Below are 23,603 nucleotides of genomic sequence, written 5' to 3'. Positions count from 1 at the left end.
TGAATTCTCTGGTGGATTTTAAAGTGTGATTTTTGACTAAAGACCTTTCCACATACATCACATTTATATGGTTTCTCTCTTTTATGGATTATCTGATGTGTAGTGAGAGTTGAACGCTGAGTAAAGGCTTTCCCACATTCATTACACTTGAAAGGGTTCTCTGCATCATGAATTCTTTGGTGAATCCTGATTTCAGACTGTTGCCTAAATGCCTTCCCACATTCATTACATTGGTAAGGTCTCTCTCCAGTATGGATTACCTGATGATTAGTTAGGCTTGAAAGAGCAATAAAGGCCTTGCCACACACATCACATTTGTATGGTTTCTCTCCAGTGTGAATTCTTCGGTGAATCTTGATGTAATACCATTGCTTAAAGGCCTTGCCACATTCAAAACACTTATATGGTTTCTCTCCAGAATGACTTTTCCGATGGTCAACCAGGCTTGAACTTTGGCTAAAAGCTTTACCACACTCATTACACGTGTAAGGTTTCTCTCCACTATGAATTCTCTGATGTCTTGTAAGATGTGAATTTTGACTAAAGACCTTGCCACACTCATTGCATTTGTAAGGTTTCTCTCCAGTATGAAGTGTCTGATGACTTGCAAAGTGTGAATTTCTAATAAAGACTTTGCCACATACATCACATTTATATAATTTCTTTCCTATATGAATTTTCTGATGTTTAATGAGGTTTGAGCGAAAATTAAAGGTTTTGCCACACTCATTACATTTGTAAGGTTTCTCTCCACTATGAATTCTCTGATGTCTTGTAAGATGTGACTTTTGACTAAAGACCTTGCCACACTCACTGCATTTGTAAGGTTTCTCTCCAGTATGAAGTCTCTGATGACTTGCAAAGTGTGAATTTCGACTAAAGACTTTGCCACATATATCACATCTATATAATTTCTTTCCTGTATGAATTTTCTGATGTCTGATGAGATTTGAGCGAAGGGTAAAGGCTCTGCCACACTCATTACATTTGTAAGGTTTCTCTCCACTATGAATTCGCTGATGATTTCCAAGGTGTGCTTTTTGACTAAAGAGCTTGCCACACTCATTACATTTGTAAGGCTTCTCTCCAGTATGAATTTTCCGATGACTTGCAAGGTGTGAACTTCGACTAAAGACTTTGCCACATATATCACATTTGTATGATTTCTCTCCTGTGTGGATTATCTGATGTCTAGTGAGGTATGAGCCCTGATGAAACATTTTGCCAAACTGACCACATTTGTAAGGTTTTCCCTTGTATGCTTTCTGTTCCTGTGTCAGTACTGAAAGATGGATAAGATCATTCCCATATATATTAGAAATGTTGGCCTGGACACTAGGAGGAATTCTTTCAAGTATTGAAAATGAGCCTCTACTGTTGGTAGACTTCACAGCTTGATTACATTCATAAATTTTCCCTTCAGCTTGATATATCAGCAGTTTATCTCGAAAGCTTGATCCAAGCCTATTTTCAACAGGCTTGTTTCCTGCATCCCTTTTCCAAGGTTGATTTCTTTTATAAGTGAGATTTTCTTTACAGGTTATAGGCATTCCTTTGCTATTTCTTTCATCATCTCTCCACTGATACTCAAAGTCATGCATATTTTCCTGGATTTCCTTGAAGTAAAAATCTCTTATTTCACGGCTTTCACATGTTTCCAACATCACTGTTTGGAATACTTCTCCTCCATCACTGTTCACTTTAGGTTGTAATTTCTTCATCACATGTATATGACAGATATCTACAAGATATAAAGAACCATAGGAATCCTATTAATTATAGGTCAGAACAAAGTCATTTCTTGTTGATAACATGATATTAAACCAAAAATAATACTTATCCTGAACAGAGTAATGAAACTTCCCAAACAAAATGTTCAAAATTTAAGGAACAGTAAAGAAATATGATCCCTTACGAAAGAAAGTGATCACATGTAATTCAAAGTAATCTTAGGTGGAGTATAACCTTTAAAAATTGTGAATCACTATGTTGTACACTCGAAACTTATATAATACTGTAAATCAACTATACGTTAATAACAAAATAAGGATATATAACTGAGAAAAATTAAAAAATAATAATTTTAGGGCAGCCTAGTTCCAAACACCCTATGACAAAAACCCTAACGCTGTACAAACTTGTATTAGCTCTCAAAAAAAGGGCATTTTCCCACCATGACCCCAAAGCACAGTAATTGGCAGTAAGCATAATGCTGTCTTTTTTTTTTTTTTTGGCCACGCCGAGTGGCTTGTAGGATCTTAGTTCCCCAACGAGGGGTCAAACCTAGGCCCATGGCAGTGAAAGCGCTGAGTCCTAACCACTGGACTGCCAGGGAATCCCACTGCTGTCTTGTAACTGAGGAGAAAAAAGTATTATATTGTACAAAATTTCTGCATATTTGTACGTAAGTAAATGCTAAAGAACCGACAGTGTATTATAACGGTAAATAATCCAAAACAAGCTTACCTGATGAATAATGTAAACAAATGGCAGTTTAGTATCGAAAAACAGATAGCATTGAGCTATGGCCTATCTAGGCAGTTACCTTAAATTATTGGCCCCAAAGTGTATGTAATACAGTGTGCATTGAAAATTTATTTATTTATTTATTATTTTTAAAATTTATTTATTTTATTTATTTATTTTTAGCTGAGTTGGGTCTTTGTTGCTGCACACGGGCTTTCTCTAGTTGTGGCGAGCGGGGGCTACTCTTTGTTGTGGTGCATGCACGGGCTTCTCATTGCAATGGCTTCTCTTGTTGCAGAGCATGGGGTCTAGGTGCACAGGCTTCAGTAGTTGGGCTCATGGGCTCTAAAGCACAGGCTCAGTAGTTGTGGTACATGGGCTTAGTTGCTCCACGGCATGTGTGATCTTCCCAGATCAGGGCTCAAACCCGTGTCCCCTGCATTGGCAGGTGGATTCTTAACCACTGAGCCACCAGGGAAGCCCTGAAAATTTATTAACTAGGGTCAGAGACAATGTTGTTGGGATCAATTACAAATAAAAACAACCAAGTTATAATGTAGACAAACGGATAGCTCACAATAAACATGAAAGTTAATATTTTTTAAAAGTAACCTTCAAATCTTTACTGTGAAACATGAAATATTCTAAGCCCAATTTTTCAAATAAGGGCATCAGACTCACAGGGTTCATGTACATGAAACCAATTTACACAGAAAGTAAGTGAGAGAAACAGGATATTAAACCAAGAGTTCAGAAAGAAAATTTCAAGGGTGACACAAGAACTGAGCTGTATATAGCATTATTCAGCCATCCTTCCTGGAAATGGTTTCGGAGGCACCACCTCTGCACATATAAATTAAGGTCCTGCCTAGTGAAATTAATTCACTGTAGGAATACACATGATTTTTTACAATGTGAACAGTGTGGGAAGACAGTGGGATGGGTGAAAAAGGGCTCTGGAAATTAGGGAGTTCAGAAGAAAAAACTGAATATGCTAGCAAATAACAGTGTATTCCATCCACATCAAGGAACCATGTGAGGAAAGGTCAGAACTGGGAAGGCCAAGAATGGAGGACAAGGAGTAATGGACATGTGGGAACACAGCTTGTGCTTTCTAAACTGTGGGAATGTAACTGTACCAGGGCAATGAGAATACTGAATGGGGAAGAAAAGAAGAACTGGTTTAGCAAGTAGCACTGTACCATCTCATTCTCAACCATGGGACTTATACCATGGGCATGCAACAAAAACAAAAGAAATTTAAAAAGGGAGAGAGTATGACATTGTAAAGAGAAAGCAGGTTTTCATCTCTAGCAATATTTGTTATGAAATGTACCAATTTTAATATCCACGAGTTCCATTGCCAGGAATATATATTCAAGAGAAAAACACGGGTTTCTCTGCTGGCGCAGTGGTTAAGAATCCGCCTGCCAATGCAGGGGACACGGGTTCAGCCCTGGTCTGGGAAGATCCCACATGCCATGGAGCAACTAAGCCTGTGCGCCACAACTACTGAGCCTGCACTCTAGAGCCCACGAACTGCAACTACTGAGCCCACGTGCCACAATTACTGAAGCCCACGTGCCTAGAGCTTGTGCTTTGCAACAAAAGAAGCCACTGCAATGAGAAGCCTGTGCACTGCAACGAAGAGTAGCCCCGATCACCGCAACTAGAGAAAGCCCGTGCTTAGCAACGAAGACCCCCCCCCAAAAAAAAACAGAGAGTGAGAAAAATACACAGACATTCCCAGAGATACATCCAAGAATGTAAAAAGCAGGATCTGGAAGGAAAACATAGGAAATGGCCATAAAGAGGAGATAGATGAGTTTATTCTGCACATTTTCTTGCAGATACAATGAAACCTTACAGTATAGCAAAGCAGGGAGACAAGCGTTCACAATGATAATCTCCTAGCTGGGTGGGCAGAGAGTTCGTTTCAGGAAACAAAGATAAGAGGAGGTGTTTCCCAAGGCATGAGCATTTTAAGATGTGATCATATTAGTTAAAAAAAGAAAAAAGAGGGCTTCCCTGGTGGCACAGTGGTTAAGAATCCGCCTGCCAATGCAGGGGACGTGGGTTTGAGCCCTGGTCCGGGCAGATCCCACATACCGTGGAGTAACTAAGCCTGTGTGCCACAACTACTGAGCCTGTGCTCTAGAGCCCGCGAGCCACAACTACTGAAGCCCGCATGCCACAACTACTGAAGCCTGTGTGCCACAACTACTGAAGCCTGTGCGCCTAGAGCCCGTGCTCCGCAACAAGAGAAGACACTGCAATGAGAAGCCCGTGCACCGCAACGAAGAGTAGCCCCTGCTCACCACAACTAGAGAAAGCCTGCTCCCAGCAACAAAGACCCAACTCAGCCAAAAATAAATAAATAAATAAATTTAAAAAGAAAAAGAATCTTATTAACTAAATTATTAATTACCTAACATTGTAAAAATTTTAACAATTTGTCATATCAACTTTTTAGACTAAGACTCCTTATTCGGTGTTAAAAACAATAGTGTCCGTTTTGCTGCCCTGCTCTAATTACTGGAAATCATAGCACTGGATCTCTTAACACAATCTCTGCCATAAAAAAGACATGAAAAACGATGTTGGCAAGATAGCAGACCAGTAAACTCCAGGCACTCAGCCCATGGAGACACTGAATTAACAACAATATACAACAAGAACAAAACCCTTTGTGGGTTTTGTTTTGTTTTGTTTTTCTTTTTTTTTGGCCACACCACATGGCTGGCGGGATCTTAGTTCCCCGACCAGGGACTGAACCCTTGCCCTCGGCAGTGAAAGCACAGAGTCCTAAAGATTGGACCGCCAGGGAATTCCCAACAAAATCCTTTGGAATAACTCTAAGAACCAGGTGAGAAGCTGAAGCACCCAAAAAAATGCCTACACTGAAAACACAGAACCATAAAGTGTAATCATAATGATTTTTGACTCAATCCCTCCCAGGCACAATAAGGTGAGAATAAACAGGAGAAAGTTCCCCAGTTCCCAGCTCCTCCTTTAGGAGAAAATGCAAATCAAACCCTCAAGGAGATATCACTTCACACCTTTAGAATGGCTATTATCAAAAAGACAAGAGAGGGGGAATTCCCTGGTGGTCCAGCAGCACAGCCAAAAGAAAACAAAAACAAAAAAACCAAGAGGTATGAGTGTTAGTAAAGTTGTGGATTAAAGAGAACCCTACCGTACTATCAGAAGATTATAATTAGTTTTAGCCACTGGAAAAAACTAATTACAGTCAAAGTATTTTTTTTAAAAGTACCACATAATGTAGTTATTCCACATGTGGGTATATACTGAAAAGAAATGAAGTCATCACTATCACAAAGAGATATCTGCATTCCTATGTTCATTAGAGCAGTATAAGCAATAGCCAAGATATGGAAACTACCTAAGTGTCCAACTAATGAATGGATAAAAAAAAATCTCATTTCTATACAAAGTGAGATATTATTCAGCCATAAGAAAGAATGAAATCCTGCTATCTGTACCAACATGGAAAGCATTTGAAGTATGCTAAGTAAAATAAGTCGAGAAAAAAACAAACATAGAATAATCTCACTTATATGTGGGGGGAAAAAAAGCCAAATACAAACAGAAAGTAAAATAGTGATTACCAAAGGCTGGGGCATAGCAGAAATGGGGAGATGTTAGTCAAGATGAATTAGTTCTGGGGCTCTAACATACAGCATGCTGACTATGATTATCAATACTGTATTATATACTTGAAAGTTGTTAAGACAGTAACCTTCTAATGTTCTCAACACACAAACAAAATTGTAATTATGTGAGTTAATGGATGTTTTAACAAACATACCTGGTAATCTTTTCAAAATATACACATGTATCAAATCATCACACTTACCTTACACAATATTATATGTTGATTATATCTTAAAGCTTGAAAAAACAAAATACAAAGGAATGCACATAAAAGATACTGGTTTATCATGTGAATAAAAATAATTTTAAAAATGAAAATAGAAAAAAAGACCGTAGGAAACAGAGTCAGAGCTAGAAAGAAAAAAATTAAATTAAGAGATATACAAAAAGAATAAAAAACTACAGAAAATCACAAAATTAAAAGTTGGTTCTTTAATCAGATAGACATAATAAACCTTTAAGTAGATTAACTAACCAAAAAGAGAGAAGGCCCAATAACTAAAATAAAAGATGAAAGTGGGGGCATTACAATTGATTCCACAGAAATAAAGAAAAATTAGAAGAGAATACCAAGAACAATTCTATGCCTAAATATTGCAAAATCTAAATGAATTCCCCGAGACACACACCTATCAATAGAGTCATGAAGAAATAAAAAATCTGAACAGACCCATTCCTTGTAAGGAGACTGAGTCACTAATCAAAAATCACTGATCAAAATCAAAGGAGGACTTCTCTGGTGCTCCAGTGGTTAAGACTCCGTGCTTCCACTGCAGGGCAAGATTTGATCCCTGATTAGGGAATTAAGATTCCACACGCCACGTGGTGCAGCCAGAAAAAAAAAAAAAAAAGAAAGAAAGAAAATCCAAAGGAAAGCTAGATAGCGTCTCTACTGAATTCTACCCAACATCTTAAAAGCATTAAGATCAAGTTTCTTCAAACTCTTCCCCAAAATTTGAACAGGAAACACTTCAAAACTCATTATGAGACTAGAATTACTCTACAATCAAAGTCAGACAAAGACTCTACAAAAAAACCCAAAAACCAGACTTCCCTGGTGGCGCAGTGTTTAAGAATCCTCCTGTCAATGCAGGGGACACAGTTTCGAGCCCTGGTCCGGAAAGATCTCACATGCCGCAGAGCAACTAAGCCCGTGCACCACAACTACTGAGCCTGCACTCTAGAGACTGCGAGCCACAACTACTGAGCCCGCGTGCCACAACCGTTGAAGCCCGTGCACCTAGAGCCCGTGCTCTGCAACAAGAGAAGCCAACGCAATGAGAAGCCTGTGCACCACATCGAAGAGCAGCCCCCATCGCCACAACTAGAGAAAACCTGCACGCAGCAACGAAGACCCAACGCAGACAAAAATAAAATATAAAATAAATAAATCTTAAAAAAAAAAACCCACCATCTCTGATGATTATTGATGCAAAACTCATCAATCAAACAAGAGTAAATGAAATTTAACAGTACTACAAAAGGATTATACAGTACAACCAAAGAGGATATATTCTTGGAATGCAAGGATGCTCCAACAAATGAAATCTTTCAATGTAAAACTGCACATTAAATATAAGAAAATACACTACATGATTATCTCAACTGATGCAGAAGAGCATTTGACTAGTTAACAGCCTTTCATAATAAAAACACTCAATACAGGGGCTTCCTTGGTGGTGCAGTGGTTGAGAATCTGCCTGCCGATGCAGGGGACACGGGTTCGAGTCCTGGTCTGGGAAGATCCCACATGCCGTGGAGCAACTAGGCCCGTGAGCCACAACTACTGAGCCTGCGCGTCTGGAGCCTGTGCTCCGCAACAAGAGAGGCGGCAACAGTGAGAGGCCCACGCACCGCGATGAAGAGTGGCCCCCACTTGCCGCAACTGGAGAAAGCCCTCACACAGAAACGAAGACCCAACACAGCCAAAAATAAATAAATAAATAAAAATTAAAAAAAAAAAAACCACTCAATACAGTAGGAATAGAAATAAATACAGTAACACAATAAAAGACTAATATAAAAAGCCCACAGCTAGCATCATACACAATGGGGAAAGACTGAAAGCTTTTACTCTCAGATCAGGAACAAGACAAGATACCTACTCTCACTATTTCTATTAAACACATAGCTGGAGTCCCAGCCAGACAAATGGGCAAGAAAACAAAATAAAAGGTATCCAATTAGAGAAAGGAGAAGAAAATTATGTCTGTTTAGAGAGGACATAATCTAATATGTAGAAAAAACATGAGATTCCACAAAAGAACCCTGATATAAGTAACTAATGAATTCAGAAAAATTGGAAGATATAAAGTCAACATGTAAAAATTGTATTTCTATATGTTAATGATGAACAATTAGAAAGAAAATTGAGAAAACATTTCCATTTCAAATAGCGTCAAAAAGAATAAAATACTTAGGCAAAACATTAGCCACATAAAAAAGACTTGTACACTGTAACTAAAATCGTTGCTGAAAATTATTAGAAAATAACACACGTAAATGCAGATATCCCCAGTTCATGGACTGAAAGACAACACTGTCATTACATCAATACCAACAAAATGATCAAGAGATTCAAAGCAATACCTAGCAAAACCACAATATCAATTTTGGAAAAAATAAACACTTACATCCTAGGACACACACTGAATCTCAAGAGACCCTGAATAGGAAAAACAACCTTGAAAAGAACAAAGTTGAAGGTCTCATACTTCCTTATTTCAAAACTTATTAAAAAGCAAAACTGGGCTTCCCTGGTGGCGCAGTGGTTGAGAGTCTGCCTGCCAATGCAGGGGACACGGGTTCGAGCCCTGCTCTGGGAAGATCCCACATGCCGCGGAGCAACGAGGCCCGTGAGCCACAATTACTGAGCCTGCGCGTCTGGAGCCTGTGCTCCGCAACAAGAGAGGCCGCGATAGTGAGAGGCCCGCGCACCGCGATGAAGAGTGGTCCCCCACTTGCCGCAACTAGAGAAAACCCTCGCACAGAAATGAAGACCCAGCACAGCCATAAATAAATAAATAAAATAAAATAAAAAATTTAAAAAAAAAAAAAGCAAAACTAATAGTAAGAGTGTGGTACCACTATAAAGACAGACAGAAACACCAGTGGAAAAGACGTCAGAAATAAACTCTTGCATATACAGTCAAATGATGTGCCACAAGGGTGTCAAGATTCCTTAATGAGGGAAATGCAGCCTCTTGAAAAAAAGATGTTGAGAAAATCAGATACCCACATGTAAAAGAATGTAGTTGGACTGCTGCATGAACCCATATAAAAAATTAACTCAAAATAGAACAAAGATCTAGGGACTTCCCTGGTGGTCCAGTGGTTAAGAATTCACCTTCCAAAGCAGGGGATGCGGGTTCGATCCCTGGTCAGGGAACTAAGATCCCATATGTCGTGGGGCAACTAACCCCATGCGCTGCAACTACTGAGCCCGCATGCCACAACTAGAGAGAAGCCTGTGCGCCACAACAAAAGATCCCACATGACACAACGAAGATACCACATGCTGCAACTAAGACCCAACACAGCCAAATAAATTAATTAATTAATTAAAAAAACAGAACAAAGATCTAAACATACAACCTAAAAGCATAAAACTCCTAGAAGAAAACATAGGGAAAAATCTTAATGGCATTGGATACAGCAATGATTGAGAACATATGACTGCAAAAGCACAGCAAACGGAAGTAAAAACAGATAAATTGGACTACGTCAAAATTACAAACTATTGTGCGTCAAATCACACTCAGTAGAATGAAAAGACAATCTGCAGAAGGGGGAGAAAATATTTGCAAATCACGTATGTGATAATGGGTTAATACTGAAAATATATGAAGAACTGTAAAAGAGTCTGGTCACTTCACAATGAAGGGACATTCCCCAATTCAACCACCCACACATTACAAAAAAAACCAAGAAAACTAAGAATATCATAAAAATATGAACCTGATAACTAAATAAATAAAAGTCAAGTTCATTTATAATGCTTAGAGGTACTCCCCTGGTGGCACAGTGGTTAAGAATCTGCTTGCCAATGCAGGGGACACGGGTTTGATCCCTGGTCCGGGAAGATCCCACATGCCGCAGAGCAACTAAGCCCACAAGCCACAACTACTGAGCCCACGTGCCACAACTACTGAAGCCCGTGCTCCACAATGAGAAGCCCATGCACCGCAACGAAAGTAGCCCCCCTCGCCGCAACTAGAGAAAGCCCGCAAGCAGCAACGAAGACCAAACGCGGACAAAAATAAATAAATAAGTAAAAATGTACTTAAAAAAAAGAAAAAACAGTACTTCATTGAAGGTATCATTCAACTTCATAAGCTCTCTCATTAAGATGCTTCAGGGGGCTTCCCTGGTGGCGCAGTGGTTAAGAATCCGCCTGCCAAGGCAGGGGACACGGGTTCGAGGCCTGCTCTGGGAAGATTCCACATGCCGCGGAGCCCGTGAGCCACAACAACTGAGCCTGCGCTCTAGAGCCCACGAGCCACAACTGCTGAGCCCATGTGCCACAACTACTGAAGCCTGCGTGCCTAGAGCCCATGTTCCGTAACAAGAGAAGCCACCGCAATGAGAAGCCCGCACACCGCAACAAAGAGTAGCCCCCGCTCGCTGCAACTAGAGAAAGCCCGCGAGCAGCAATGAAGACCCAACCCAGCCAAAAATAAAATAAAATAAATAAATTTTTAAAAAAAATTAAAAACCACAAAAAAAAACGGTGCTTCAAAATAGTATTTGTTGAAGTCGGATAAACAATGACACATACAGGGTATGAAAACTGTGGAATGAACAGTTTAGTCAACAGCCCCAGAGATATGAGGATGTGAACTTGGACAATGTTGACCCAAGGAGAAATTCCTATACCATTTATTGAGGCTCCGAGGGGATGATGATTAGTATATGTGAAAAACATTGTCACAGTTGCTCTTGAGACACGCTTTTGTGATACGCCTCAAAACCAGAAAAAAAAAAACTGGAAACACTTATCAGTCAAGTGTGTCTTTGTGTTTTTTCTTTTTCTGGGCATGCAGCATGTGGGATCTTAGTTCCCTGACCGGGGATTGAACCTGCGCCCCCTGCATTGGAAGCACGAGGTCTTAACCACTGGACCACCAGGGAAGTCCCCCCTCAAGCTCCTGTGATGCTTTCTATTTCAGTATCCTGGGACATGCTGACCACTCTAGTGAATAGCTTCAAGTGGTGTTTCTGTATGTAACAGAATAATATTGTGACGAATTAGTAAAAATATCTCCATCAAGAATGCTATGTTTCCAGACTTCCTTGATGGGCAGTGGTTAAGAATCCACCTGCCAAAGCAGGGGACACAGGTTCGAGCCCTGGTCCAGGAAGATCCCACATGCCATGGAGCAACTAAGCCCGTGCGCCACAACTACTGAGCCTGCGCTCTAGAGCCCGCGAACCACAACTACTGAACCCGTGAGCCACAACTACTGAAGCCCACGCGCCTAGAGCCTGTGCTCCACAACAAGAGAAGCCGCCACAATGAGAAGCCTGCACACTGCAATGAAGAGTAGCCCCCGCTCACCACAACTGGAGAAGGCCCACGTGCAGCAATGAAGACCCAACGCAGCCGAAAAGAAAAATTAAAATAAATAAATAAATTTATTTTTTAAAAAATAGTGACTCGAAAGCACAGCAGTATGAGATAGGGAATCAGATATTTTAAGTTTCCAATTGGGCTTTATCAATACTTAAGCTCTGGAACAACTCCTGGTGTATCATGAAGTGGGCAGATCACCAGAAGAAAGGACAACGTTAAACTCCTGACACTACACCATGAAGCTTTTCATGTCTGAGTCAACAGGGCTTTGAGCTCAGTGAAGCAAGGCAGGGGCTCCCAAAATGCACAGAAGGGAAAATGCAAAGATACCCAAGGGCAGATCCCAATTTCTGGAGGGAAGTTATCCTCACCCAGGGAGAGCAGGTTCCTGTAGGTCTCCAACATCACGTCTCTGTACAAGGCCCTCTGACCAGGGTCCAGGCATTCCCACTCCTCCTGAGAGAATTCTATGGCCACATCCTTGAAGGTCAACTGTTCCTGAAATGAAAACACATTTCAACAAGGGGCCATGAGGAGAGTCCTTATTTTCACCCAAAATGAGAAGAGGAGAGAGGGGTAAGGATCGATTCAGTTGAAGTATGTATTCTGACAGATCCATGTTAATGTATTTAGAGCAAATTATGGGTCTCGAATTTTAATTTCTTATGCTTTTTCATAGAGATTATAATATCTTCCATTGAATATGGATTTTTCATTTTTTTGGACAATACATGAAATGCATACAAATAAAATTCAACAACAGGATGTCCAGGCAGAAGTGTTATATATTATGTTTCACGCGCTGAGTGATATTCAATATTTAGATGAGCTACAGTATGACTGGTGTCTTCAGAGATGACAAAGTCCACAGTGGCTTTAAAGAAAAGTCAAAATCTTAAATTATGATGATACCAAGAGCAATGACTGGAGCTGTCTGAATGCTTCCTATATGCAAAGCATTATTCTAAATGTTTTACATGTGTGAACTTGTTATCAACATAATAGCTCATTAGAGAAAGTCCCATTTTTATTTTTCAGAGGAGTAAACTGTGTCCAAGACACTCTAAGAACCTTGCCTCAGAACAAACAGCTAGGAAATGGCACAGCAAGCACGAAAACTCAGGTAGTCAGACTTTAGAATGGAACATAAAATATCAAAGTTAAGTGACGGATAGAGGATAAATGTACACTGACAGAGGGTTCCCTGGGAAAACTTGAGACAATTTCAAGGTTAACCTATAGAACTGCATAAAAGGTCACTACACACACACACACACACACACACACACACACACAGAAGATATTAATAACCTTCCTACTATAAAACATTAACGTGACAGTGTAATTAACGTGACAGTGTAGGAAAAATTTAAAGCCATGGAATACACTCAAGATATAATTTCAGGGACTTCCCTGGTGGTACAGTGGTAAAGAATCTGCCTTACAATGCAGGGGACGCAGGTTTGATCCCTGCTCAGGGAAATAAGATCCCACATGCCGCAGGGCAATTAAGCCCGCATGCCACAACTACTGAGTGCTCCCGCGCCTAAAATAGAGCCCGCGTGCCACAAACTACAGAGCCCACGTGCTCTGGAAACCCCACGCCACAACTACAGAGCCCATGCACCCTGGAGACTGCGTTAAATAAATCTTTAAAAAAAAAGATATAATTTCAACTGCTAAAAAATATAAAACTTACCAATGAAATGATGTCTTTTATAAAAGCCATGGACTTACACATTCATGCACTCAGGCACTGATGTGTAAACACATAATTAACTGAAATGAGAGGAGGTGTGTCAGTCCACGCGCTCTGGAGCCCTTGCGCCACAACTACAGAGCCCACGTGCTCTGGAGCCCGTGTGCCACAACGTGAGAGAAGCCTGCATGCCGCAAGAAAGATTCCACAAGCCACAACTAAGACCCGACGCAGCCAAAAATTTAAAAAAAAAAAAAAAGGTACAAACATGAAAAAATACATAGAATACTGTAGCTCCCATCTCTTATTAGTGTTACACAGAAATTTAACTGATGAAGATAAAAAAATTTATCACAGTATTAGATACTTCCAAAAATCATTGCATAATTAAAAACCATGACAAAAATGAAATTGGGGGAAAACCTTATTAAGCAAAAGTATTTCATCAAACGTCATGATCAGAAGAAAACACTGGATGCATTTCCTCTGAAATTACCATGGAGAAAAGTGGGCTGGCCAGGGCTCCTGCCGTTCACCACTGTACAGTATGTCTGAGCAAGTAGAAGATGTAAAAGGGAGGAAAAAACAGAGTGAGAGGGAGAAACAGAGAGAGAGAGTCAAAGAGCTAGAACTGTTAAAAATCACAAATCTAAGGGCATGGATAAGATTAAAGTGACATGAGGGAAAAAGATATTCCATGATAAAGAGAAAGCTAGGGTAACTACATAACATCAGACAAAATAAAGACAAAAAATGTCACAAGAGACAAAAAACATTATATAATGATAAAAGGGTTAATTCACCAAGAAGATATAACAATTATAAATATTTATATATCTAACATTAGAGCTCCCAAATATATGAAGCAAACATTGACAGAAATGAAGCAAGAAATAGACAGCAGCATAGTAATAGTATAAGACTTCAATGCCCCAGTTGTACTTATGGATGGAACCAAACAGAAGATCAGTAAGGAAACAGAGGACTTGAACAACACTATAAACCAATGGGAACAAATGGATATATAGAGATCATTCCATCCAATAACAGCAGAAAACGTCCTTCTCAAGCACACATGAAACATTCTCCATGACAATTTGTTAGGCCACAAACCAAACCTTAACAAGTTTAAGAAGATTGAAATAATAAAAAATATCTCCTCTACCTCACGGAAATAAAAACAGAAACAGATAACAGAAGAAAAACAAATATCCATAAAATCTGGAAATTAATCATCTCCTTCTTAAACAACCAACAGGATAAAGAAGGAATGACAAGGGAATTTTTTAAATATCTGGACGAAAATGAAGTATAAAATATAATGTACCGGGACTTCCCTGGTGGTGCAGTGGTTAAGAATCTGCCTGCCAATGCAGGGGTTACGGGTTCGAGCCCTGGTCCAGGAAGATCCCACATGCCGCAGAGCAACTAAGCCCGTGCGTCACAACTATCAGGCCTGTGCTCTAGAACCCGCGAGCCACAACTACTGAGCCCACAAGCCATAACTACTGAAGCCTGTGCGCTCTAGGGCCAGTGCTCCGCAACAAGAGAAGCCACCACAATGAGAAGCCCACGCACCGCAACGAAGAGTAGCCCCTGCTCGCTGCATCTAGAGAAAGTCCGTACGTAGCAATGAAGACCCAACAAAGCCAAAAATAAATAAATTAATTAATTTTTTTAAAAAAGGAGAAAAGATCTCAAATCAGAACAAAAGAGATAAATAATAAAGACCAGAGATAAATGAAATATAAAATAGGAAAACTACATAAAAATCAAAAAAGCAAAAGTTGGTTTTTTGAAAGGATGAACAAATTGACACTCAGCTAGGCTAAAAAAAAAAAGAAAATATTGAATTAACTAAAATCACAGATGAAAGAGGAAAAACTGTAACTGAATCACAGAAAATTTTAATCACTATTAAAAGAGAGTACTATGAACAATTTTATGCCAAAAAATTACATAACCTAAAAGATATGGGTAAATTCCTAGAAAAACACCCTACAAAGATCTAATCACGAAGAAATAAAAAATGTGAACCAACTCATACCTAGAGAGATTGATGCAGTAATCAAAACCCTGCAAGGCGAGGATGATTCAGCACAAAAAAAATCAATCAATACACATTAATAGAATGAATGAAAAATAACACATGATCATCTCAATTGATGCCGAAAAAGCATTTGACAAAATTCAAGGACATTTAAAGATAAAAACACTCAGTAAATTACCTCAGTATAATAACAGCTAATGTTATAAAGCACATAGCTAAGGCGCCTCTCCCCGCCCCGTTCTTGGTGCGCCGCGGCCGTGGAGCCCAGCGGAGGCACCCGCGCTGCGTCACCGGTTTAAGCGCAGTGCAGGGCCGCGGCCGGGGGCGGCAGTAGTGAGACCAGCACTGCGCCCCAGCCCCCCTTTCCCTCCATGTTTTCTCTCCGCTCCCGTGAGTAACTTGGCTCCGGGGGCTCCGCTCGCCTGCCCGCACACCGCCCACCGCCCGGGACCGCGCCGCCGGGCCCTGCGGCTAGCAGACCCCTTCTGACCGTCCTCGCTGCGCAGGCTGGGACGCCTCTCCCCCCTACGCCCCCGCCGCGGAAAGTTAAGTTTGAAGAGGGGGGAAGAGAGAAACATGGACATGAAGAGGAGGATCCACCTGGAGCTGAGGAACCAGACCCCGGCAGCTGTTCAAGAACTTGTCCTGGACAATTGCAAATCAAATGATGGGAAAATTGAGGGCCTAATGGCTGAATTTGTGAACTTAGAGTTCTTCAGTTTAATAAATGTAGCTTTGGGCTTCCCTGGTGGCACAGTGGTTAAGAATCCGCCTGCCAATGCAGGGGACACGGGTTCGAGCCCTGGTCCAGGAAGATCCCACATGCCACGGGGCAACTAAGCCCGTGCGCCACAACTACTGAGCCTGTGCTCTAGAGCCTGCAAGCCACAACTACTGAGCCCACGTGCCACAACTACTGAAGCCCACATGCCTAGAGCCCCTCCTCCGCAACAAGAGAAGCCACCAGAATGAGAAGCCCATGCACTGCAATGAAGAGTAGCCTCCCACTCACCACGACGAGAAAGCCCATGCGCAGCAACAAAGACCCAACGTAGCCAAAAATAAATAAATAAATAAATAAATAAATAAATTTATTTAAAAAAAATAAATGTAGGCTTCATTTCAGTTTCAAATCTCCCCAAACTACCTAAATTGAAAGAGCTTGAGCCCAGTGACAACAGAATCTTTGGAGGTCTGGATATGTTAGCAGAAAAACTTCCAAATCTTACACATCTAAACTTAAGTGGAAATAAACTAAAAGATATCAGCACCCTGGAACCTTCGAAAAAGTTGGAATGTCCGAAGAGCCTGGATCTGTTTAACTGTGAGGTTACTAACCTGAATGACTACCAAGAGAGTGTCTTCAAGCTCCTGCCCCAGCTGACCTACCTGGATGGCTATGACCGAGAGGACAGTGAAACCCCTGACTCAGATGCCGAGGTGGATGGTGTGGATGCAGAAGAGGACGACGAAGAGGAGAAGATGAGGACCAGGAGGAGGAGGAGGAGGAGGAAGAAGAGTGTGATGATGAAGAAGATGAAGATGTAGAAGGGGAGGATGAAGATGAAGTCAGTGGGGAGGAAGAATGTGGACATGATGGAGAAGCTGATGAAGATGAAGATAATGAGGATGAAGAAGAGGACGATGAAGGAGAAGATGAGGACCAGGAGGAGGAGGAGGATGGTGAGGAAGAAGAGTGTGATGATGAAGAAGATGAAGATGAAGATGTAGAAGGGGAGGATGAAGATAAAGTCAGTGGGGAGGAAGAAGAATGTGGACATGATGGAGAAGCTGATGAAGATGAAGATGAGGATGAGGAGGAAGAAGAGGAAGAAAGCGGGAAAGGTGAGAAGAGGAAGAGAGAAACAGATGATGAAGGAGAAGATGATTAAGACCCCAAATAACCTGCAAAAAGAGAACTGTTCAGTACTGGTTGGACGGCTCACATGGATTTGGTAGCTGTTTAAAAAAACAAAAAAAAGGTAGCTGTGATACAAACCACAGGGCACCCACCCACCCACCCAAAGAGCCAAAGAATAGTTCCTGTGACAGTCTGCCTTCCTCCATTTAGTCCCTCTTGGAAATCCACCACCAAGCTTGGGGACTTCATCCCAACAGAATTGTAAGCGTTGTTAGGTTTTCATGTAAGACTCTTGCTGTAGCATGGATAGCTGTGATTGGTGAGTCAACCGTCCGTGGCTGCCAGTTACATTGAGATTGTAACAGCATCTTTCTTGCTGTACAACAAAGAAGCTTTGTAAATAAAATCTTAACATTTTGGGTTTGTTAAAAAAAAAAAAAAAAGCACATAGCTAACATCAAAATCAATGGTAAAAGATGAAAGCTTTTCCTCTAAGGTCAGAAAGAAAGCAAAGATGTACACTCTCTACACTACTATTCAGCAACGTACTGCAATACCCAGCCAGAGCAATTAGGCAAGAAAAATACAGAAGTAAAATTATCTTTTTTTTGCAGGTGAGTAGATCTTATATGTACAAAACCATAAAGATACCACAAGGAAAATGTTATAAATAAAAAACAATATTAGAAAAGTTGCAAGATACAAAATCAACACAAAAAAAATCACTGCTTTTCTATACACTCAAAATGAATAATCTGAAACAGACAATCATTTTTACTATAGAATCAACAAAAAAAAACACTTAGTAGTAAATTTAGCCAAAGAGGTGAAAGACTTGTACACTGAAAACTACTAAACTCTGCTAAAAAATAAACAGAAACACATCCCCTACTCATGAACTGGAAGACTTAATGTTAGAATTCATATGGAATTTTAAGGGATTCCAAGTAGACAAAACACTCTTGAAAAAGAAGAAAGATGGATACCGTGCTGTTTCAGATTTCAAAACATATTAAAAAGCAAAGTAGCATGGCATTGGCATAACAGATATTTAAACAAATAAACCAGGGATTTCTCTGGTGGTCCAGCAGGTAAGACTCCGTGCTCCCAATGCAGGGTTTGATCCCTGGTCCAGGAACTAGATCCCACATGCACGCCACACTAAGAGTTCGCATGCCACAACAAAGAAGTCTGCATGCTGCAACTAAGAAGTACACATGCCGCAACTAAGAAGTATGCATTCCGCAACTAAAGATCCCGCATGCCACAACTAAACATGTCGCAATGAAGATCCCGCGTGCCACAACGAAGACCCGGCGCAGCCCCCAAATAAATACATAAATTAAAAAAAAAAAAGCACAAATAAAACAGAATAGAACATTCAAAAATAAACCCCTGCACGTATGCCAACTAATTTTTGACAAAGATGCTAAGACTACACAATGGGGAAAGGACAGTCTCTTCAACAAATGCTGCTGGGAAACTGAGTATCTACCAGCAAAAGAATGAAGCTGAAACATTACCTGCATCAAACTTAAAAAACCTTCTGTGTGTCAAAGGACACAATGAGTAGTGTGAAAAGACAACCTCCAAGGAATGAAAGTGATGAAGATGATTTAAAGAATCTCTAAGTGTCAGAGACTTAGGTTGATTTCATAGTTTAAAATCAGTGATGGAATAAAACACCATCTACCACTGATGTCTCTGAACTTTCCATTCCATTCCCAATGATTAAGATTTTGAATGAAGTACACTCATTTAGCTTCAAGTGTACTAAAACAGAACTGATTTCCCCTTATTGGTCTATGTTCTAGATTTTACCAGGTATTTGTACATATTAATATGTGGCTTCCACGTGCAGCTTCTTTATCAGGGTTTACAGAGAGTGGACACTGCATCCAGATGGGGCCCCTAAGCGATCCCTGCTGCCCAACAGCACTGACACGGTGTCTCCAACTCATGGGTGTGAATCCCTGCCCAGCACTATGCCTAGTGGAGACTCTAAGTGGAGATGACAGGCCCTGAGGGAAGCCCCCAGGTGAGTGTGAATGTACAGGTGTCAGGCTCAGAGTCAGACATCAGCGAGTCCAAAGAAGGGCATTTCAGGAAGGACAGACAGAACAACTGAGAATATGACTTTACCTGAGAAAGAGCCATTCCTGCCTCCTTTTCTTTCCTCTTCCTCCTCTTCCGGGCTTCTTCCTCAGACAATGTTGAGTCTTTAGAGGTTGACCTTGAAAGTGGAAAACAGGCTGTTTAATGCTTAGAATCAACACACCCCCTTCCTGAGTCACCACCACACACACAGGGAAGACCTCAGCATGTGGAACAGACAGTCCCCTGCTGCCCACTGTCCCAGGAGGGGCTCAGGACAGTAAACTCCCACACAGAGACCAACAAGGGAGCTTCCCCACACTTTCCTTCAGATCAGGCTCCCCTCCTGGTGAGGCCCTCACGTACACAGCAGCAGTGGGCACCTCAGCTGGACCCGACGATCCCCTGCAGGTCACAGACCAGCCCTGATCCACCCCCACGCAGAGCAGAGTCCCCTCACCCTCAGCCCAGATCTCAGCCCTCAGGAACGGGAGGACCTGGAGCCATGATGCTCAAATGGATACAAATTAGAATCACCCGGGGAATTTTCAATATTACTGAGGCTGGGCCAAACCTCAACTATTTGAAGGGGAATATCTGGTCACAGGACACAAAACATATGTGCAAAATGCCTCAGCAAACTAATGTGAAGTCTGGGTTAAGCACCACTCAGAGGAGTCAAGCCCAGCACACCTCTCACTTTCTTTGTCTTTTCCAGCTTTACTGAGGTATAACTGACTAATGAAAATGGTATATATTCTATATGTATTCTATATCTATATATATACATATATATATATATATATATGGTGTACAATGTGATCATTTGACAAGCATATGCAGTGTGAAATATTTACCACAATCAAGGAATTAACACATCTATCAACTCACAATTACCATTTTTCATGTCTGTGCGGTGAGAACACTTAAGATTTACTCTCGGGACTTCCCTGGTGGCGTGGTGGTTAAGAATCTGCCTGCCAATGCAGGGGACACGGGTTCGAGCCCTGGTCCGGGAAGATCCCACATGCCACAGGGCAACTAAGCCCATGTGCCACAACTACTGAGCCTGTGCTCTAGAGCCCGCGAGCCACAACTACTGAAGCCCACGAGACTAGAGCCTGTGCTCCACAACAAGAGAATCCACCACAATGAGAAGCCCGTGTACCGCATCGAAGAGTAGCCCCCACTCGCCACAACTAGGGAAAAGCCCACGTGCAGCAATGAAGACCCAATGCAGCCAAAAATTTTTAAAAATTAAAAAAAAAAAGATTTACTGTCTCCAAAAATTTCAAGTATTTAGTAGCACAGTATGATTAACTATAGTGACCACACTATACCTCACTCCAGAATTTACTCATGTAACAACTGGAAGTTTGTACCTGTTGACCAACATCTCCCAATTTTCCCCACCCCCATCCCCTGGTAACCACCATTCTACTGTTACTATGAATTTGACTTTTGTAGAATCCACATATAAGGGAGACCATATAATATCTGTCTCTCTCTGTCTGGCTTACTTCACTTAGCATAATGTTCTCTACACTGATCCAAGTTGTCATAAATGGCAAATCTCCTTAATTTTTATGGCTAAATAATATTTCACAATGTTTTCATTACCCACTCATCTATCAGCAGACATTTAGATTGTTTCTGTACCTTGGCTGTTGTGAAATATACACATATGCAGTAACGCTCATGTGAGTTTGGGTATGTTCTTCAATATACTGCTTTCATTTCCTGTTTTTGTTTTCTTTTGTTTTTGTTTTTTTAGATATACTATCAGAAGTGGGGTTGCTAGATCCTGTGCCTGTTCTATTTTCAGTTTTTTAGGAAATTCCTTACTGTTTTCCACAAAGCTGTACCATTTACATTGCCACCAACAGTGCACAAGGGTTCCCCATTCTCGGTATTTTGTGTTCACATGCGTGTGTGTGCGTGCCCTCTTCATCATGAATGGATGGGTTTTGTTGGAAGAAGGTTTCAGGTCATTTGCAGAGAACGGTCAAAAGGGACCTGAAGGAAACATCTTGTCACCTCATAGCTCACTCTTTTACCAGATCACACAAAAAGGAAGAAAACAGACTATTAGACTAACTGGTTAAACTAGGTTTTGACGGTTAATATAAAAGATCATTGACATGTTTACCAAGTACTCATCAAAATAATCTAAGATAAAGAGGAAGAAGCACACAGATATCGAATAAACCTCAAAAAAATTTTAAAGTGAAATAATTTGTGAATTTTTTTAATCTAATAATTCTGGTGTCAAAGATAAAAAAAATTGAGAATACATCATAATTAGAAAAAAATGACGTGACTTGATTATAGAAGACCAGCAAAGGTTATTTCAGAAGTTAATAATTATTTATAGGAAAGTAGAAATTGAATACACTAAGATTTATTCCAAGCTACAAAAAGAATTAAATGTAAAGAAAACAGCAAGAAAAAAGTAAATCCAGTACAAAAAAAGAAACACCCACATTTAATGTTCCTTTAAAAAGGCACCATGTAGTGACAGAGTCAGTCATTTCTCGCTGCACGACTCCTGTCCATAGTCCTCTACCCCGTGTTAGGAAAAGGGAAGGGGGTGACCCACAACGGAGTGACGTCACTGCCCGCTGGCTGAACAGGGCTTGCAAACGGAAGTTATCTTCTGTTACAAATAATTACAAAATGCACAAGCCCTGTGCACAGGAGTTCTGCACTTCTCATCCTTATCTGTATAATTTAAACAAACAAGTTTTATTTGTATTAGATTCCAAAGCCGCAAATCAATATATTACACCTTAATCATCCATATCCAAACAACTCACCACCCATCTGGATCCAGTTTCCCCCCTCTACCTGCACTGCTATGTGTTTCCGTGTCATTCCGTTTATATATCTCTGTATTTCTTTCTCTGTCTCTTTTTATGCCCCTCTGCTCTACTGCCCTTTCTCCCCGCCTGTTTCTTCCCTCACTCCCGTCCTGCCGCACTCCGCAACTTGTTCCTCCTCTCGTTCTTTCTCCTCAACCTTTCTGATTGCCCGAAACCTCCATATATTTCTTCCTCTTTCTTCCTCCATCGCTGCTCCCTCTCTGTCCTCGGCTTACACCCCTTCTATCCCAGTCACCTTCCCTTTGACTTCCACTCTCTGGCACCCCACGCGGCTACGCCTCCTTCCTGCTCTCTCTTCGTTTACTCTCGCCTCCAGTTGTCCTCTTCCTCTCCCAGCACCACGTTGCTCTGTTGGCCATTCTCCAAACAAGTTGAACTGGGGACCAAAGAACACTGGGCGTTCACGCAGAAAGACCGGCCTGAGGAGACGCGAGGACAGAGGGGGCGGGGAGGGAGGGGGTCTCCGGAGAGGGGCGGGCTCTGCAGAATCCCAGGACCGGGGAGAGGACGCGGCCTCTCCGGGAGCGGGGCGGCCAGCGCTGCCCTCCAGAGGGCGAGGCTGGGGGGACGCGCATCCACCTCGCGGAAGAGGGCTTTACAGGCCGAAGGCGGAGACAGTAAAAGGTTTCAAACAGCAAAACGGCGCGAAAGGCGGTGTCTACGTGGACCGAAGGCCGAAAACCCAAGGACCGGGACGGGCCTCAGAGCGATTTCAACCCCAAAGGGAAACGACCCCCCCACTGTGAATTTCTTTAGGATGTAAGGGCGGGGGCGAGTATTTAAAATTCCGCAGTAAGTCCCACACTCTGAGGATGTATGGGGGGGAGGCCCCGAAGCGCAGATACGGTAGAAAGAAGAAACTCACGCACCGAAAAGTGACTTCAGCTATCCGTGGTGACCCAGGGTGGTCTCTCCGCTTCCGTGTCCGTAGAACACTGCGCAGGCGCAGAAGGAGCAGCCTGGGGGCGGGGACTGCGAAAGGTCCTTACGCGAGGAGGCGGGGCGAGGAGAGCGCCCAGGCCTGCGGGGGGGCCCCCCCAGAGGGCGGGGGCAGGAGGCGGGGCCTCTGCATCCCCTCCCCCACCCCCAGCCTTGCCTGTAAAGCGTCTCTTTAGGGATTTAGAAACGTGTGTCTTTTGAACTCTGTGTAGCCGCTTTGCCTCCTGCTTATTTTGATTTACTGTTGAAACCAAAGGTAGTCACCAGTTAGATCTATTTAACTTGCTAAATAAATAATAAACTGTAACCTGCTTTTGAGGATCAAGCCCACTTTAATTATTTTTAGGAAAGCTTGCACATCCTGC

At 41.7% G+C, this 23,603-nt stretch overlaps 2 protein-coding genes across 5 annotated transcripts; one reads left to right on the top strand and one right to left on the bottom strand.

Moving 5' to 3' along the window:
- On the bottom strand, positions 1 to 23,238 carry LOC132354079 (zinc finger protein 160-like). The gene is given in 7 exon segments (XM_059905690.1): positions 1 to 169; positions 171 to 1,741; positions 12,085 to 12,211; positions 19,466 to 19,556; positions 21,901 to 22,138; positions 22,535 to 22,675; positions 23,169 to 23,238. Coding segments are annotated over 5 exon segments (1,872 nt in total). The 5' UTR covers positions 21,903 to 22,138; positions 22,535 to 22,675; positions 23,169 to 23,238; the 3' UTR covers positions 1 to 88.
- LOC132354117 (acidic leucine-rich nuclear phosphoprotein 32 family member B-like) lies at positions 15,974 to 17,433 on the top strand. 4 transcript variants are annotated; one of them, XM_059905782.1, is made up of 3 exons: positions 15,974 to 16,210; positions 16,577 to 16,909; positions 17,068 to 17,433. In XM_059905782.1, exons 1-3 carry the CDS (start codon positions 16,039 to 16,041, stop codon positions 17,352 to 17,354), a joined length of 792 nt encoding a protein of 263 aa, XP_059761765.1. In that variant the 5' UTR covers positions 15,974 to 16,038; the 3' UTR covers positions 17,355 to 17,433. The 4 variants fall into 4 exon arrangements, with proteins under 4 accessions (XP_059761765.1, XP_059761768.1, XP_059761767.1 ...); XM_059905785.1 differs by having other exon boundaries at positions 16,577 to 16,917; positions 17,130 to 17,433; XM_059905784.1 differs by having other exon boundaries at positions 16,577 to 16,917; positions 17,103 to 17,433.
- Positions 23,239 to 23,603: the final 365 nt, after the last annotated feature.

Source organism: Balaenoptera ricei, chromosome 19 (assembly GCF_028023285.1).
Source record: "Balaenoptera ricei isolate mBalRic1 chromosome 19, mBalRic1.hap2, whole genome shotgun sequence".
Classification (NCBI taxonomy): Eukaryota; Metazoa; Chordata; class Mammalia; order Artiodactyla; family Balaenopteridae; genus Balaenoptera; species Balaenoptera ricei.
The sequence above is the reverse complement of the archived record's forward strand: the minus strand, read 5'-3'. Positions and strand labels throughout refer to the sequence as shown.